Here is a 19,615-nt window from a genome sequence, read left to right as displayed (position 1 = left end):
TTCATTTAATAATGTGCAAACAGTACAAGTACCAGTTACAATACAGAACAAACATACACTCTAGTCGGCTCTTGGTTTTTATGTTTATATTGTTTTACATGTTAATGTTGAGAAAAACAAGAATATTCACATGCTCAGGTGAAAGTTGGCTCCTCGGCCCTTTTTACACTTGTAGGTATTCTTTTTAAAATGGTGTTTTAAAATTAAAATGATCCTCATCTATACTGGCATTTTCACTGAATTTCAAAAACGATCTCCGTCCACACTACACAACTGAAAACGCATGTCACATGCCCATTTATAAACACTGTATGCGCATAAAAGTGTAAACAGGAGGTTGGTTGCTAGTCACTGGCAGGTACATGAGCATGATGTTTACACAGTCGTCAAGGTCGAGGATATGCAGAGCGTATATGTGCAGCCAAGCCATCATTTTCTAAACTCTCAGTTTTGGTCCGTTTACACTGAGACTCAACCCCAAAGTTTTCTAACTAAAAAGAGGTCTGCAGCGTCTATGAAATTCTCAGTTTTAGAGATTTGAAAACGTAGTGTTAACAACATGTGTCTTGGTTTTCAGCTTTCTCTTTCTGCACATTGTATAGTTGTATGGTGTTATGGCGATATGACCCAGCACCCAAAATTCTATCAAAACACTCCAACGCAGCCTCAAATCTTGGAAAAAGAAGGATGAAAAGACACACAGGAAACAAAAACCTTGAAAAAGTGATATACGACCCCACCAAATCCTGGCCACATCACAGGATCTCAGTGTAGCGATATATGGTAGCTCATTTGCGGGGGAATTTTTACTTTACTAATTACTGACATGGCCGATTCCTACGTGATTAAGATCACAAAAAACCTCCGCAGTTATTACAAATATCTTTTCACCAGGTAATATTAATTCTGTTCAAATAGGGCTTAAGTTTTGCAGATTTTTGCTGATCAAAGTAATTCCAAACTTTGCGAGTCAGACGACATTGTGTGATTAAATACAATCAACTTGTTAATGTGCTACACAGTGCCTCCCATTGCATTTAGTTATAACTGACTATTCGTTTACATACTTAGGATTTATCATTCTGTGCATTTATGGCCAGCAAAGCAACACATAGGGAAATTTGAATAGTGTTTTTATTTTTTCAAATAATAATAACAGATCAAATAATTGAAAATTTGACTATTTGTGCACACCAATAGAAATCACACTGGCAAAATTCTAATTCTGTGATTATTGTGTCAAAAATATGACCATATCTTATGCCATCCTGCAGCCAGGCTCTCCTGATAAGACATACTTGTACTTACATGGACGCTATAAGTTTTGGGACACCTAACAGTTTCACCAAAAGGGACTTTAATGAGATTGAATTCAAAATGCATAGACATTGATATGGAGTTGGTCCCCCACTTTGCAGCTATAACAGCTTCCACTATTCAAGGAATGCTTTCCACAACATTTTGGAGTATTTCTGCGTGAATTTTTGCCCATTCATCTAATAGAGCAATTTGTGAGGTCAGGAATTGATGTTGGACCAAAATCCTGTCTCAAAAACTCTGTTTATCCACCAGTTTATCCCAAAGGTGTTTGATGGGGTTGAGGTCAGGGCTTTGTGCAGTCCACTCAAGTTCTTCCACACCAAACTCATGCAGCCAAATCTTTATGGAACGTGCTTTGTGCAATGGGGCATGCTGTAATACAAAAGAACCTACCCCAAACTGTCCCACAAAGTTGGAAGCATAGTATTATCCAAAATGTTTTCTATGCTGATGCATTAAGATTTCCCATCACTGTAAGGGGAACCCCTGAAAAACCGCCCCATACCATTATCCCTGCTCCACAAAACTTTACATTTGGCACAATGTAGACAGGCAGGTAACGTTCACCTGGCATCCACCAAACTGCCATACTCCTCTATCAGACTGCCAAACAAAGAAGTGTAATTTGTCACTCCACAAAACATGTTTCCACTGCTCCAGAGTCCAATGTTTAGCTGCTTTACACCCCTCCATCCACTGGCATGATACTTGGTGATGTGAGGTTTGCATGAAACCTGCTCAGCCATGTTCTTAAATGCTTTCACTTTACACAACTTACAATATCTAAGAAGGCTAAACATTCACGAACTGACTCGTTGCAATTTGCAAAGGTATAAACATATTTCGATTTATGCTTAATTTACATCAGATGTTAACTATTGCATCAGATTAATAAAGATAAAAGAAAATGCTATAAAAAATGAATAAATTAGTAAATAAATTGAAAATGTCATGCTACGAAATTCAGAATCTAGAATGTTTTTTACATTAGAATAATTTCTGAACTGTAAATGTTTTTTAAGGTAACAGTGCCTAAATGTTTGATTATTACACCACTGAAGAATGCACTGTGTAGTGATTTAGTAGTGCCATAAGGTCATGCATCGTCTGCAAGAGGTTGGCTGGAGAATCTGGGAAAGGTCTGTTAGCACAGTGGGGGTTTGCTGGAGTTGGCGGCACGTTCCCAGACCCAGCTCATCTCCCGCGGATGTGCAGCCTGCCAAACGGAGGCCGGCAGTGTGTGTGCTCCCCATAGCCTGAACAGTCAGAGACCATCTCAGCAGATTCCCCCGGAATTTAGGTCAGGCTCCAGAGCCGACACAACCATCAGAGTTTCCATTCACCACAGGCCTGGGTAGATATGGCTGATCTTTTGCTAATTCTTGGAATCAAGGTTGACCCAAAGGAGCTGCAGACACAGAGAATAATGTCACAGGGAGATATTTATGTTGTAAGCAGCTATAATATGACAGATTTTGAAGTGTAAAGTTTAAATACTAAATAAGAACACCTCCATTAAAATCATAATTAAGTTTCATCTGACTTTTTTGTTTGTTTGTGAATATAAGATCTATAAGACGGTCATGTGAAGAGTATTTTTTCTGGTTATGAAACAATACCGACTGGACATTAAAATTTGAGAAACCAGCTAACGACCCTTATCCCTTTCTTTTGATACTAAAGACCTTCAGTCTTTTTACCTCACGAGCAGTTTCCACAGTGATCTCGCCGGGAGAGGTTGAGCCACAGATGGTGGTTTATTGTTGCAAATAGGCAGTCTCGAAGTTTTACACCCCGGGTCAATGAATGCCTGAGCGCGGTAATTTCACCAAACACTGATTACCAGATGTTTTTCGAGGAACATGACTGGAATACTTATGAAGCCATCCTGACAGGCCCTCGTAGAATTTATAATGCAATCATGCCAGCTTCTAATAAGACCAATTAAGCCCTAATGGACACCGGATATGGAGCCAACAACAATAATCGGCTTACTAAAAACATCCTTGTGATTGGCTTCCTTTGTGAGGAGTCTTTAGCATTGATCAGGGTAATCATAGCTCACTTTTTTTTTCTTCATTCACACCAATAGATGCAAGGTTGACAAGAGTGGAAGGATATTTAACTTACATGTTATTGCATGCCAAAGGGCTATCTAATAATGTGGCATCATTGTAAACATTATATCACTAGTAACAAATTTAAATTGTGGTTTTTTATTTTTAGTATAAACACTGTATGCATGTATTTTATATAAATTTTGATTTTCTTTGTTTATTTATTGCAGGTTCTCCTGAGGATGGAGGGAAGCCCTTTCAGTGTCCAGTGTGCGGTCTGGTCATCAAGAGAAAGAGCTACTGGAAGAGACATATGGTGATCCACACAGGCTTAAAAAGTCACCAGTGTCCCCTCTGTCCCTTTCGTTGTGCTCGTAAAGACAATCTCAAGTCCCACATGAAGGTGACTTCAATCCCTGAGAGCAGAAATGCTTGTGACATAAATCACATGAGATTAATTATCATAAAGCCTTTAGATGCAGATTTTTTTATGATGCAAAATTATTAGGGCTTTTAATTAATATTTTAATCAAATTTAGTAGGTAATATACCAAATAATTAAACTAATCGCAATTAATGACATTTATGAATATTTGCAGGGAAAAACCTTTAAATTAAGGTAATTCAAAAGTAATATATTGTTGCAGATAAAAACATTGAATAGACATGTTAAAATATGGTTTTAGAAGTTAAGAAATTGTTTATTTACATATCATTGAATGTAAATCATTACAGTCCACAGCATTCAGAGACAGATGAGAGGCCATTCAGGACTTATTGCATCTTATTGCATTATATGTATATATATATATTAAAAAAAAATCTGTATAATAAATGTATGCTCACTTTCACTTCAATTAATTAAAAGAGAGTATAAGGATTTAATTTTAATATTCAGTCCCACTTTATAATAGGTGGCCTTAACTACTATGTACTCACATTTAAATTAAACATTTGATACAATGCAGTTACATGTTTTTACATTAAACTTATATTTTTAAAAATACCTGCATGTAAATACATCTGTAATTAATTTCTGTAATTACATTTATAAATATAGCTGCAATTAAGGGGCCAAGCACCCCAAAGGCAAGATGAGGAGCAATGCATGACGTGGAGCATCAGACCAAATTCAACAATGAGTAATTGAAGCACATTTAGGATTATTTGAAGCAAAATGGCTGAAAAATCCTAAACACAACTTCTCGTAATATGTTTTAATGGCTTATCACTTTTGACCAATAGGTGGCGCTGTTATCAAATCGATGTGATGTGTTCTGTATGAGGTAGCAATGGCACACACAAAGTTTGGTGTAAAGCTTTGCAGAGATACAGCCTCAGATGCAGATTGTAATCTCTCCAGCATATTTGTTGATGCACTTAACAAAAACCAGTTTGTATATCGACACGAAATCCAGAGTCAATGTGTTGCAGAGATACAGCCTCAGACATAATCTGCCATTATGCCAATTTGTTGCAGCACTATACAAAAAAATCATGAAATCCATAACTTTTTGATGACGATCTGATTCGATTTTGCTGAAAATCGGACCAGTGGTCGAGGAGGAGTTCGAAAAAGTAGGTTTCCAACATAAATCACAATGGCAGACAGGACATGATCCAAGGAATATTTTGAAATCAGTTTCATTATAATAGGCTAATGCAATCAAAAACTATTAGCATTTTTGTAAATTTCCTAATTAATGCTTAATGAATGGTTTATCAATCTTTACCAATAGGTGGCACTTTTACCAAAATGATGTGGCCTGGTCAGTGTGAGGTGACAATGGCACATACAAAGTCTGGTGTAAAGCTTTGCAGAGATACAGCCTCAGATGCAGATTGTCATCTCTCCAGCATATTTGTTGATGCACATAATAAAAACCAGTTCGTATATCAACACGAAATCCATATGTTTTTGCCACCTTGGTCTGAAGATTATCCAAGTCAAATTTGGTGAAAATCGGACTGATGTCTAGGAGGAGTTTGAAAAAGTAGGTTTTCAACATGAATCAAAATGGCGATTATGGAAAAATGGTTATTGATGTTCTCGGCCTAATCCAACGAGTCTATCAAAAGATTTTCATATTTCATTAAAATAGGCTAGTCTAAACCAAAGTTATTAAAATGTTTAGAAATTTTATCATAACTTTTGACCACAAGGTGGCGCTGCCTCCAAACGTTTTGTGTACAATCAGGGAATGGTGCCGAAGAAGTATATCAAGATTTGTAATGATACGTCAATGCGTTTGTAAAATATAGCATTTTACTACAAAATTCAAAATTCAATACAAAAATGTCTGACATGGAAAAATTTGGATCATTTGACTCGGCATGATCCAATCTAATGGTCCAATCCAAAGAGACTGGTTTTGTGATTTTTGGTCAAACCATACAGAACTTAAAAGCAAGAATAGAAATTTTTCATTTCTCCTTACCACTAGGTGAAACAGTGCAGAAAACACTACAGGTAGTCTCGGGTCATGCTTGTTATGACACACACCAAGTTTGGTCTCAATATGTCAAACCGTTTTGGAGATACAGCCTCAGATCCATTTTTGCAAGCTTTTCGTTGAATTCGTTCACATGTTATACGAAAATGGTTTAAAGAATCCATAACTTTTTGCCAGCAAGATCTGCAGTTGATCTGAGCCAATTTTGGTGAGAATCAGACAAACCTTCTTGGGACGAGTTTGTAAAAGTAGGTTTTTTGAACAATTAAAAATAACGAAAAAGATGTACCTTACGATTTTTTTATTTTGGTGTTCATTCCACTCGGCATGAGCCAAGGATTCAGAGGAAAAATGAATATTTTTTCAGTTCCTTATGGTTCAAAGTTATAAGCATAAGCATAAACATGAGTGAATCTTGAGAGTTTGAGATAGAGATTCCAAATGTGCTATGGTTAATGTTGAGACTGTCATCTTTCAGTGTGCCAAATTTCACAACTTTTTCAGTTCTATGGACTGCCATAGAATCAGTGGCGGAAGAAGAAGTACGCTAATGGATACAATAATGCATTCGGTACTTGTCCCCTAATTACACTGTTGACCCATCCCTTACACCTTAACCCACTCTTACACCTACTCATGCAACCAGACTTGTCCCTAACCTTACCTGTATCCCACCTCAATAGCAGCAAAAGTGTTTTTCAATACAGTAATAAGTACATACTGTAAGTACTTATTTTGTAATCTAAGTTAAGGCCACCTAATAAAAAGTGGGACCTAATATTCTTCCTGTGCATTTTATTCACAGTTTTTTCTAATATTTTTTCTTGTTCATCACAGGTCCATCAGCACCAAGACAGAGGAGAGACTTTCCAGTGTGAGCTCTGCCCCTTCACATCATCCCGCCACTTTAGCCTCAAGCTGCACATGCGTTGCCATCAGCACTTCCCCCGTTCCGACCTCAAAGTCAAGGAAGAACCTGGCACAGACACCGAGGAGGGCGAGGGCTTGCTCATGGGGGACGGAGGAGTCGCTGGTGATCAGGTCATGAACACAGATGCTTCCACGTCTCCTACTGTGAGCCAACCCGACGGTCGTTTGCTGGCCTCCCCTACAGAACCCTCGAACCACGTCCAGATCAAGGAGGAACCCCAGGAGAGGGATGTGTCTGTAATGTCTCCCTTTGCCCTGTGTAGGGAGCGACCCAGCAGCAGCAGCTCCCTAGATCTGCCTGGGCTCAAATCCAGTCCACCGGGCCCTGGGCCTATAGCTGCTTCGCTCTTCAGCCCAGATATCACCACCAAGACGGCTACAGACCTCCTCATGAAGCTCTCAGGTAAGAAATCTCCATTAAACCACAATGAAAAAGGGAAATGTGATAGATTTAGATGCTTGATTATGTAAACCAGCTTGATTCATCCATAATTCCTTACATTTAGGATGAATGAAGTGCTAATATAATTATGGGTTGGCAAAGGCAGTAGAATTTGGCTTTCTTGATGGGAACCCAAAGCCAAGATCCTGCAGGACTGAGTCTGCATGATTAATTCTTATTCAATAAAGTTATTCAATAAAGTTTACTATAGCTGTACAATACCATCTTGATACCTGATGCTGTTATTTTGTTTGTTTGTTTGTTTTATAGTTCTGTCAGTTTTTAACAGGTTCAAAAATACATATAAGGCTCAAAGGCTGCCATAAAAATATCATAAGTCAGTGACTTTTTGATAAGTGAGTTATAATCCTTGTTGAAGGCATTACATGTAAATTCAGTGCCTTTTTCCTTGACACAGAGGATACACTTGGCTTTAGACTGTTAAGAATTAATAAACAAGTATATACTAGACTATGCTTATTAATATTGATAATCGATTAGTGTTATAAGATTTCTAATTTATGTTTCTTGAAATTAATAGAAGACAATATTGTTCAACTTTACACTGACATTTGTTATGCCTTAGATATCATAAATCACAGATATTATTATTAGATATTTGATGTAAAAATGATGAACAATCTTTTACAGTCTTTTAGTAATTAAGGTTAATAAACCTAGATTCATATTGAATATTTTATTAACTGATGTACATAATTATAAACTTGTTTAAACTACTATTTAAAAAATTGTCATCAAGAAAAAAAGTCATACAGTTATTCAACAATGATGCATTTAATGTATCAAAAATGGAAAATATTTAAACAATTATTGGGAAAGAAATTATTTAAAAGAAAATTCAAATAAAACGACTAATTATTTCTATTCATCAAATAATCCTTAAAATTCTTTAAAAGCAAATCAGCATATTAGAATGATTTCCCAAGGTTCACATGACCCTGAAGACTGAAGTAATTGCTGCGGACATTTCTGCATCATTATTCATTTATCTGACATGTTGAATGTATATTAATTTATTTAGAATTTTACCATTATTAGTATCATTGACCTACATTAATGAATTCTATGAAAGTATTAATCATTGATACCTAATGCATTAACCAATTTAAATGTATTAACCCATAATTGTAGAGTGTTACAGACAATATCATGATCAGTTAATGCTTATGCTAATATTGAGTGTATCAATTAATCATTTTATTGGGGGGCAAAAGGAAATTTTGCTGTTAAAGTACAAAACTCAGAATTACACTTGTAATCAATTTAATGTAATCAAACTCAAAACTTTAGACCATTAAATAAATGTTGTTGTAGCCGAAAGTATAGGTAATTGTGAGACAGCAGCTAGATTGATGCGAGAGGGCTGACCAAGGGTTACCCAGAAGGTCGGCAACAGGGTCGCCGCTCCCTCGCTTAATGCAGAGTAATTAGATTGAGATCTGGGAACAGAAAAAAAAAATGGAAAACCTTCGGAACATAAGATTAATTAAAAATTCATGCATAATTCATAATTAAAAAGGAATCTGTAATTGGAAATGATTAGCGCCCTCAGCTCCATCGTCTGACCTCTTGCCTGGATGCAGAGGGACTGTTCCTGCTGAGTTAACTTCATCTTGGTGGAACGTGCAGAGTCTACGCTCAGTGCACTGCCGCCCCCTTGTCGCCCATGGCACTGTGTTTCTGGACTCCCAAACAATCAGGTTTAGGTCCCAGAGGACTAGATCAGCTCCTCAACCATGCAGGTTTTAGTTAATACATAGTGGACATTTCCTGGTAGAATGAGGCAAGATGTTAGAAGCAGGAGATATGCTCCACTGCAGAAGCGAATCTTTCAATAGAGATGAATCAGGATAATCCTCAGTCAAGTCTCTTTTTAAAATTCCAGCTTTACCTTTAATAATTTGTGAAGCAGTGCTTTAACAGGGATGATCTAAGTGACATAACTTCTCGTGTGCTGTGCTTTATTGTGCTGAAACTGTCAGGATGCTGAAACTGTCTCAGAGAAGTTGCATCTCTTAAGTTATCCACTTTAAAGCAGTGCTTCACAGCTATCAGAGCAGTGCTTTTCTAACTTGTTCACTGCCTTTTAATAATACATTTTAATTCGAAGACTTAGGCTCAGTGTTTTGTAGCATGAATATTTGGTTTTTGATACTACGTGTGATGTTAAAAGCTGGTAAAATGTCTTTATTCATTAGTCCGATCTGTGAGTGACATGCATTTCTATGAAAAAGAAAAAAAAAAACATGAAACATGGCAGTCACAGAGCCACTGTAGGAAATGCACGTTGTCAAAAATAGGAGAGAACATTTTACACTTATAAGCTCATGTGCTTATGCATTTTCGCTTGGCAAAATAACTTGGATTGGATGGTTTTATTCTTATCTGCAAATGCTGCAAATTTACAGAAGTATTTTCATTTAGCGAAAAGACATCCTTTCCACAAGTGAATCTCTGTAAATCTTCATGTACGGAATTAAAGGGATAGTTCACCCAAAAATGAAAATTATGTCATTAATTACTCATGTATATTTTTTATGATATCCGAGGGCTTTATGACCCTGCATAGACAGCAACGCAACTACCACGTTCAAGGCCTAGAAAGATAGTAAGGACATCATTAAAATAGTCCAAGTGACATCAGTGATTACAGTTGAATTTTATGAAGCTACGAGAATACTTTTTGTGCACAAATGAATCAAAAATAAATACAATACTGTACTGTTTTTTCTCTTCCATATGTTTGATGCATGTAACGAGAGTAACACAATGTATGCATGTGGTGCTACTGATGTAGGATACAAATTAAGTTTTTTTTTTTTTTTTTTATGTGCACACAAAAAGTGTTCTCGTAGCTTCATAAAATTACGGTTGAATTACTGATATCACATGGACTATTTTAATGATGTCCTTACTACCTTTCACTTTTCACTACCTTTTTTTTTTTTACTACCTTTTAAATGTAATTTTTCTTTAGTTTTTACTAGGGCTGCGACTTGATTTCCACAAGCGAATGTGGCAACGTATTTGTGCACATCCTTCAAATTTCTTAAGTAGTGTCTTGAGGGTTATCTGTTGTTGTCATACTCCCACTTGGGGTACATGAGAGGAAGAGAAATGGAGAGAAAAACAAAAGAATGCAAAATGGGAAGGGAATTAAAGAACTAGCGATAGGAGTGTAAAATGGCAGACTACTGCTTTTAGAGTTCCCCAGGCAAAACACACACATGCTCACACACACATGAGGTGAACTCTCACCGACCTCTGACATAATTGGCCTCTCATTTCTTTGGACTGCCTGGTTCTCCTCTGAGTTTCAGACCAATCCGCTTTGATTTTCCTCTACGCTGACATGACTGTCAGCCATCCAGTTGCAATGCACATTTTGATTTGAAGATGAAAGCTGGGGAAATGCTTTGAAATGCAGGATCCTGCACATGCTTGTTGGACCTAATTCAATAATCACAGTTCACACGTTGCCTCTTCCTCTCTGAGAAAGTGACACTGGGCTTGACTCTGGCGAATCCAAGGAACGAAACAGAAGCTGGAGTGTTTTCTCCATCCGCATTGTTTTGTATGCTCTTCGTTCATTTGTTCCTTGTAGCCCTCGCAGGCTAGTTTGGTTTGCCAGCCATTTCCCACATTCACCATGCTGCGGTTTCACTCGTGACTGACCCCTGCTGCATCCAGCGTCCAGTGATGTGTAGCTTCACCGTTGCTGCTTCATGTAGCAAAGCCTTCCTACCGTAGCAGACTGTTGGCTGTTGTTGCCCCCTTAACCTGCCACGTTAAGTCATCCTCTGCGGGAGCGCTGACCAATTGTCAGAGCTGGGAGCAGAGCTGCATGACAGAGGTGGAAAGCTAATGAAGTGGTCCAATAGTGGGTAGCCGCAACAGAGTGAGAGGTGACAGGGTACTGGACAAGCGCCCAGCAGAGAAATCAGCCCACAGAGAGGACAAGGCAAAAAAAAAAAAAAAACAGAGGCCAGGTGACAGCAACGGCAGATGACAGCCTCACCGGCGAGAGCAGAGATAGCCCCAGTGTTGATGTAACACTGACCGGGGGCTTCACTCCAGTCACAGCAAGAGAGAGAGAGCAGAGACAGAGAGAGAGAGGATGCATTCAGACACAAGCTGAATATAATTGTCAGTGCTGTTCAGAGCGCTAAATGTGCTAATGTTCCCACATTTTAGTGAAATGAAAGAGACATACGTATTCAATAATCAAAGTGGCTCACTTAAATGTTAAAAAGTATTCAAATGTCTTGGAAATCACTTTTATTGAATGGCATAATTGAATGGCGTAAAAATACTTAATTCCTTAATAAAGTCTTACATTTTGTTTGTTGAGGTCTTTTGTACGGTAAATCTAAATGAATCATCAGCTATTTCTATCATCTTGTTACCAAATGGCATTTTGTTTAGTAAAAATGGATAGTTCACCCAAATATTTATATTGTGTTATTAAGTACTCACTTTTTACAATTTAAGGTTGAACCACTGATGTCACATGACCTATTTTACCAATGTCCTTACCTTACCTACCGCTCTTGGATTTCATAAAAAGATATCATAGAGTGTGTTCTTAAGATGAACAAAGGTCTTATGGGTTTAGAATGACAGGAATGTGATTAATTAATGATAACTTTCATTTTTGGGTCACCTATCCCTTTAATGTTGCTGTTTATTAATGAATATTGGTATATTGGTATATGTAAAGATTCTTACATGAGCTGATTTAGTGAGAAATGTGAAAAACATGCCTTGATTATTTTAACTAGATTTTTACTCTATATTGTCCTACATAAACTTGAATTAGCCCAAATTATGTCTTCTCTGAAAAATACCCTTTTTATACAATTTCAGAACATTAAATGTCATCTAAAGGATAGAAATGTCAGGATTTTATTGTCCAGCCCTAATTGCTCCACAGAAAAGTAGAGGATGGAAATCAGACATAGGTAGAGCAATTTAGACATGAATATGAATGTGTGTATTATTTACTCACACTCATGTCGTTCCAATCCTGTATGGCTTTCTTTCTTCTGTGGAACATAAAAGAAGATATTTTGAGAAATATCTCAGTGGATTATTATTTTTTTTTTTTTTTGTAACCAAAACTGTTATATCTTGTTTTTTGTTCGGCAGGAGAAATAAAGTCATACCTGTTTGCAACAACACAACATGTCTGATCGAGTTACACCTCGACTGGATGCAGTTGTAAGACTTTCTGGTTTCTGAAAGTTGACACGTTAGATACATCATTTAGTCACTGTCGCTATGGTTACATGCATATTCACAGGGGCACGACTTCAGTTATTTGCAAATACACGCAGTGTTTGATCTGCTTCTTTGTGCTGTTACATGAACAGAACAATTTAAGAGTCACACCCGTTTGTTTAAAGATGCTTTCGCCAATCCCGAACACTGACAGTGTGAATGGAGCTAGAAAGATGCAAGCTTCCACATAAGACCTCCACGGTAGAAATATTCATGCCAAAGATGATTTGATGACAGGACGGAATTTGAAAGATCAAGATAGGCACTTGGGATTACTCCTTTATGAAAGTCTAATAAAACAGTCAGTAAACAGAAAGCGCTCATTTCCGTTGAGCTTAAATTTGGTATTTTGGAGACATTCATGCCTTATGAGGAAAAAGAAACAAACTTGGCTGGCGGATTAAGCTAATAAATTATTCACCGCTCTCTGTAACATGAATTCGAATGGAAATTTAGCTCTATTTTTAGCTGCAAACCAAAAGGTCACCAGAGTGGTGTGACTTTGTATCTCAGCGCTCACGTCTCCAACTTGTACTTTTCTGCATGTCTTCGAAAGAGAGGGCACTTGTGCTTGTTCGTACGCCCTGTCCTTATCTGATAGGACATGTGACCCGACACGCTCTTAATTAGAGGATGCCCTTCCAGGTGCTGACCGGACCACACTAAGTCCATCCGCTGACATCTGACTGGTGACATTTCCAGCCGGTGTCACCACATATACCACCCCCGCCGTCACCTCGTCCACCGCCTGCACTCTCCACGTGAAGGTCATAAACTCTCCCAATGGCTCCCAATGATCTTTAGCTCATAGTCATGTCCTGTCCTCTAACCTGACTGTACCTTCAATGCTGTTGCGGATGCACGTCACCATTAATCAGAGTCATCAGAGTGAGGCGGTGGTCAGCTCTTAGAGATTGATGAGAAGAGTCAGCACAGTCGTGGATGGTGTTTGTACTCAGATTTGGGGAGGTGGGGAGATCAGATGACTGCTGAGGGGAGTGTGGTAGAGACAGGAGGGGTGAGTGATCACTGCTGATCTGTAAGAGAGATGAAAGGAAAAAAACAGTGAGAGAGGGAGGAAGGGAAGAGGATGGGCAGGCTCTTGCATGAAAAAGATTGACAGTACAGGAGAGTAAGTGTATATGGAGATCAGAGACAGGTAAAGCAATTTGACATTGTGAAGGTGTTTCAAAGCATGTAGGCCTACAGTGTGTGTTAATGAAAGGTTTTAAAACATGGAAAAGGCATGTTTAGAACAGAAATCCCCACAATGGTAGTAAAACCTGAAATCAGCTAGATTGTGGGGACTTTAAAGATGGACCCTTTCACATTTCCAAGGATTTCAGAAGCGGAAGTCACCATGAAGGGGTAAACTTCTTCAGTGGAGAATGGAAGCTACAACAAATATAATTGTTGTGCTCCCATTTTACTGGTTAATTAATGCCAAGCTAATAAAAGTATAGTGTTATAAATGCAGAGCATGTACATGCATTTTTTTTAAATGAACAATATGAAAAGTTTTACTAGATGTACAATGCCATTAACTGTGAAAATGCATCTTTCACATTCTGTTAAAATGCTTTGTTACTTAAAGTCACAATGAAAAAGAAGTAGCAAGAGATTTTTATTTCAGTATTTATGTTTAAAAGATTGGATTATCAAAATAAAAAATAAAAAAATATTTTTTGTCGTTGTAAGAAATGGGCGATTTTTAAGCAGAATACTGTAAATGAGCAGAGAAATCCGGTATAAGTTGTTTCATTGGTAAATCGCGTTATAACCTTTTGATTTAAAAAGGTTTGCCCACTTGGTTAAAAATGAACATGTGTGATCAGGTATGTAAAAAATAAAATGTTTTTGTTGAAAATGGCCTCCTTGATTCAGAACTGTAAGCTTGATTTATAATTTAAAGGGATAGTCCACCCAAAAAGGAGAATTCTGTCATTAATTACTCACCCTCATGTAGTTTCAAACCCATAAGACCTTGGTTCACCTTCGGAATACAAATTAGGATATTTTTTATTAAATACGAGATCTTTATGACCCTGCATAGACAGCAACAGGTGCGTCATGGTACTGTCATAAACATTTTGTTAAAGTAGTATAGAATTTGTTGAATATAGTAATTATTTTTGTTTTCTTTGCAAACAAAAAGTATTCTTGTAGCTTCATAAAATTAAGGTTGAATTGGAACTGTGAGCAATTTTTAAGTTTTGGTTCAGAAAACGGTTCTGGTGCGACACGTGACCAAGCTCTGTGAGCAGCCTTGCTCGATTCAGCGTTTCCCGTAAAGGATGTCATAAACCGAATAACAGAAACGTGCCCTGCCCCTTTAATTGCAGAGCACATTGTTTCCAATGACCCGCACTCCACAGATGCGCCGCGTCGTGTCTTTAACTGTGCAATAAATGTTTCCCACGACTGTACATGCACTCGTGCTTTTGATAACTGTCTATGTTGTTTTGTCTGACTGTACACGTACCTGCCGCCACTATATTACATTATATATGTCCCATATTCTCATTAATATACATACTGACTTCAACTTGAGCCACTAAATAGACTGCTATTGTTATATAAGTATGAGGGTTAGATTATTTAGTGTATAGGTGGAAAAATGTGGAAACCACTCATTGCATCACACCATCTCCTGATTGCATTATTATTTGTAAAAGATAGGCTTTATGGAGTGTGTGTATACATGATTATTAGTATAACAGTTTATATTTCATAAATTTAGGGAAATGAACAAGTGTCTTAGCCTTCAAGGGATTATTTGGCCAACTAGCTTATTCCTGCTTGAAAAGGACTTGATGGACTAGTATTACTCAACATTACTTACTACCTACCAGCAAAACTACATTCAATCAAGGTAAAATAGTAAAAAGAAAAAACAAACATAATAATTGTTTATTTAAATGGAGTCAGAATCGGAACTGGAAAATTTGTATACTGTAATATATGTTGAATTTTGACATTGCTAAACTTAAAATTAAGTTGACAGTAAATAATAAACAGTTATTGATTATCACTATTTTTTTATAGTTGTTTAATGATTTTAATGGAACTGGAATCGGAACCGGAACCATTAGGCAAAACCAGAACCAGATAATTTCTAACAATTCCCAACCCTAGTATTGTGTAGCATTTGTCAGTTTCACATCATTCATCTTTGTGTGGTTACATCACATTGGTAAACAAATATAAGAAGGTCTGGCTTTTACAGCACATGTATGGTGCGGTGAGAAGTGTGTTTATGGGTTTGGTTCAGGTTTTACCTACACTGTGGGAAACAAATGTTCCTAAATGGTAATTAAAACCTAAAATAACCTGCATTGTGGGTACCATCCAACAATATCCACAAGGAGAACGGCTTAATGAACTTATTAAATCATATTTTAATTAAAAATCTAAAACCGTGACAAAAAGAAAGACACGCACCTAGTCAGATTGCAAATTCAAAAGAACACAAGGCTTTCAGTCTGATATGTTGTGCACTTTCACTTTTTGACAATGCACCATTAACACTTTTTGGGTCATCAATATGTTCATTTTGTACTGTAACCCATCACCTAAACTCATTTGATCTGAATCTTTGACTGTTTGATTGTACCTTTGTTTTGTATTATAGATGCTAGGATTTTATTCTGTTTTTCCCCCAAACCCAGCCTTTTGAACACCACCGCTCAAACATTTTAAAATAAATTAATACTTCAGCATTTCAGTGATCATTAAATGTTACTATATTGTTGTTTTTACTGTAATTTTGATTACATAAACGTCAAATTGGTGAGCATACGAGGCTGCTTCAAAAAAACGTACTGACTTTTCTAAAGATGCAAAAGGGTTAGCAATAATATTACCGGAAAGAAAATATCATTAGATATAAAAAACAAAGTCATAACCAACATAGAAAACAAAAGCTTGTGTGTGTGTGTGTGTGCGTCAAATCGAACCAGTGGCCAGTGTTCTGTTTCTGGCAATAATAAGAAGGGACTCCATGTCTTAATATTAATTATTCATTGAAGCCTGATTTGAAATGGCCCACTTTTACAGCATATTGACTGAGGAAATAAATGTTTCTTACTCTCATCTGAATTCGGCAGAAGTAAATCATCAGCAATCATTTTCTGTGTAATCACAGACAGTCAGCAGCATAAACACACTTTTAGATGTTCACACTGTTAGATGATTCAGAAACCGCACAGTCCATATTTTCCATAAAACTGGCAAGTGAAATAGTTTCAGCTGGGCTTTCGGTCTAGCCCCAGAAGGCTCATCATGTCCACCAAATTCGAAAAGACAATTTATTCTGTTGCTTCCTGATATATTCACCATATCTTTTCAAAAGGTTTCCTTTTTTTAATATGGAGCCGAAGTTAGACAAGCAATTATTATTAGAAGCAAATACAAAACCCCTAAATAATTTTCTGCACTGATGCAGACTTAACTGAACTAACTAACAAACCATAATGTTTGGATACCTTAGTTTAAAGAGTTAGGTCACACAAAAAAAACCGACATTTCTGTAATTATCTATTATTCCAAACCATATGGTTCCATTTCTTCTGCAAAACACACATTTTTAATAACACATTTCTATCATGCAGCTTAAGAAGACACACATTCCCTTTAAACCTTGTCATCAACAAAAACATGGGCTTCAGGACAAAGTTCTCAAAACTCTTGCTTGTCTTTTTCTTGCCCCACAGCAGCGAACCAGAAGGAGGCCCTAAAGGGTACATTCTGTGTCAAGGAGGAGCCCCAGGCGGAAGAGCCCCTGAGCTCTCAGAGGGGACCAAGCTATACCTTCTGCCAAGAAGGACCCCCAGGGTCCACCAAGCCACGAGAGGAGGGGAGCCCAATGTTGGGCAAGAGCAGCCTACTCAGCCAGGACATCAACGTCAAAGTGGCCTCTGAACTGCTTATGAAGCTATCAGGTCAGCAGATGCATTTTGGTGCATGCACTCATGTATGTGTGTGTGCCATTTCAGGCTTGAATTCAAAGGCCAGAGTATTGAGTGAGTGAGTGTGAGAGAGAGAGATGTGTGTGCTTTGCATTCCGTTTCTTTTTTCTTTTTTTTCTCAACAGGTCATGTTTAGAAGACCCTTAATGCAACAGTACTACTTAGGTTAAAGAATAAGCCAGAGTTTGTATATTTACATCAGAAATTTGTCTATACGTTATGTAAAATTATGTAAAACACTGTCAGGTCATCATGAAATCCAGCAGCTGTTTAGATTTGCTCGTGTTTGTCTGTAAATTTGGTCTTTCTTTCGTTCTTTGCCATTTCACTCCCTCTTTCTTTTGCACTTTCTCTCTCTCTCTCTCTGACCTGCTGCTGTCTATTCTACTCACTCACATGTTCTGGGCAGAAGGAAAAGGGTCAATTCCTTTTCATGTTGTTCAGTCAATGTGCTTTTTATCCTGGCCAGTCCTCTGCCAAAATAAAGCCATTGATTGCTGTTTTGGGCCGCTGATCCAATCTTTTATTTGAACTCTACAATACAAGGGGATGGAAAAAAGTTCAGTTCTAAAAAGTATTCTGTGTCACATTCACTTTTTGGACACTTTTGTGATTAAATGCAGTTGTATCGTGCATTTAATTACATAAAATGATATGTATCATGAATCAATTGGGTGACTCCCGTGAATCAGACTCCATAATCAAACTGAAAAATTTCCACCTTGAAGTCGACATAAAAATTCTATTTGATTGCTTTTTCTTTTTTATTGGGACATACAAGAAGCTACAAGAAAGAAATCTAGGACGGGACTTGATTTTGTTTCCATTTGGAGTTGATTGGATCTCTGTCATTTGCAATCATGGCCATTGTTTTGTTTAAGTGACAGGTTGCTAATACGGAGAGAGTGGAACATTGTTGGACAACTTTGAGGCCCGGCTATGCTTCATTTTCCGCGTTCCACTCCATCTCACGCACAGCTGTGTCTGCGCAGCTTTTAAAGTGTATTCAAGTACGGATGAGTGCAAATGGATGAGTTTGACACCTAGCGGATTCTTCTGTCTAAAGAACATTCTCCTTGTGCATGTGCTGTGCACAGACACAAAATATGGGCTGCACACAGACCATGTGCGCGGATGCCAGTGTATCTTACTGACAAAATTTACATGACACGCATAGTGAGCGAACCTTCGTGGAAAGTTTACAAACGAAGTATACTTTTTAAGTAAGGGCAGCCCTGAATCATTTATAACAAACCCTGCAGTAGTCAATAAAAATAATTAAAGCACTAGAAATAAAATAACCACATTTTCTTTTTTGTGTAATGCTACAGTTCTTTATGCATCAGGTCTTGAGAAAATAATTGTGATTTCACATAGGTGTGATTTTAGTTGTGCTTGCATGGTAATAAAAGAGCTGGAAAAGAGACCGATAAACAGAAAATGAGTGAGAAAATCACTTGTCGAAGAGAGAGAGAGCAAGATCTAGAGTAGTCCATTACAGAGGATGATAGGGAGTGATTCACTCTAAAGCAGCGTATTTGACGGGCACCACACACCAGCTGCTGCTGCTCCCTTCCCATGATGCCTTACACTTCATTGTGACTCAGCCGCACCAAGAGAGAGCTGGTTTTAACACGTGCGATTCCTGACTGCACAGCCCCAGGTCACGTTTCCCCAGAGAGAGAGTGAAGGTGGTCGCTTGAACTAGAGAGCCAAGTCTATGAGTATGGAGAGTAGTAAGATGCAAGAAAAGCACTAAGTACACTGCACTCACGTTGTCGTCGTGATTATGTGTGTGCGTAAAGCTCAATGAGAGGTATCTGTGACTTCCCACATCAAAACTCTCCATGTGCTACTACAAGCAAGAGCCTCTTTCCCGCTCTGCCAACCTCCAGGATGTGTTCCCTCAGCCGCTCTCTCTCACCGTCTCCAGAGGCCAGGAACAGGGACCAATTAGCCTGTTTGTTGTCAAGCTGAAGCAGTTTTACACGACATGGCCTCACAGATCCGTCTCAGTGCGGCCACTGCGGCATGCAGACATGCAACCGAGTGGATCTAAAGAGCCGCGCTCTGCTAGCTGCAGGCTGGGGATCAATGCCATGGAAACAATGACATCGTCTGTGGTCTTGTGTGTGTGATGCAGTG

General features: G+C 38.0%; 1 protein-coding gene across 5 annotated transcripts in view; it reads left to right on the top strand.

Moving 5' to 3' along the window:
• Window positions 1-19,615, top strand: part of znf827 (zinc finger protein 827) — a 78,442-nt gene that overhangs the window by 22,174 nt on the left and 36,653 nt on the right. For 4 of the 5 annotated variants that reach the window (XM_052545717.1, XM_052545715.1, XM_052545719.1 and 1 more), the window contains exons 3-5: window positions 3,608-3,780; window positions 6,668-7,163; window positions 17,216-17,443. In XM_052545717.1, coding sequence (XP_052401677.1) covers window positions 3,608-3,780; window positions 6,668-7,163; window positions 17,216-17,443 — 897 coding nt within the window. The remainder of the gene's footprint in view (window positions 1-3,607; window positions 3,781-6,667; window positions 7,164-17,215; window positions 17,444-19,615) is intronic. The other variant, XM_052545716.1, reaches the window with a different exon arrangement.

This window comes from Carassius gibelio, chromosome B1 (assembly GCF_023724105.1).
Source record: "Carassius gibelio isolate Cgi1373 ecotype wild population from Czech Republic chromosome B1, carGib1.2-hapl.c, whole genome shotgun sequence".
In the NCBI taxonomy this organism is placed as follows: Eukaryota; Metazoa; Chordata; class Actinopteri; order Cypriniformes; family Cyprinidae; genus Carassius; species Carassius gibelio.
This window is presented reverse-complemented; position numbering and strand designations above follow the sequence as displayed.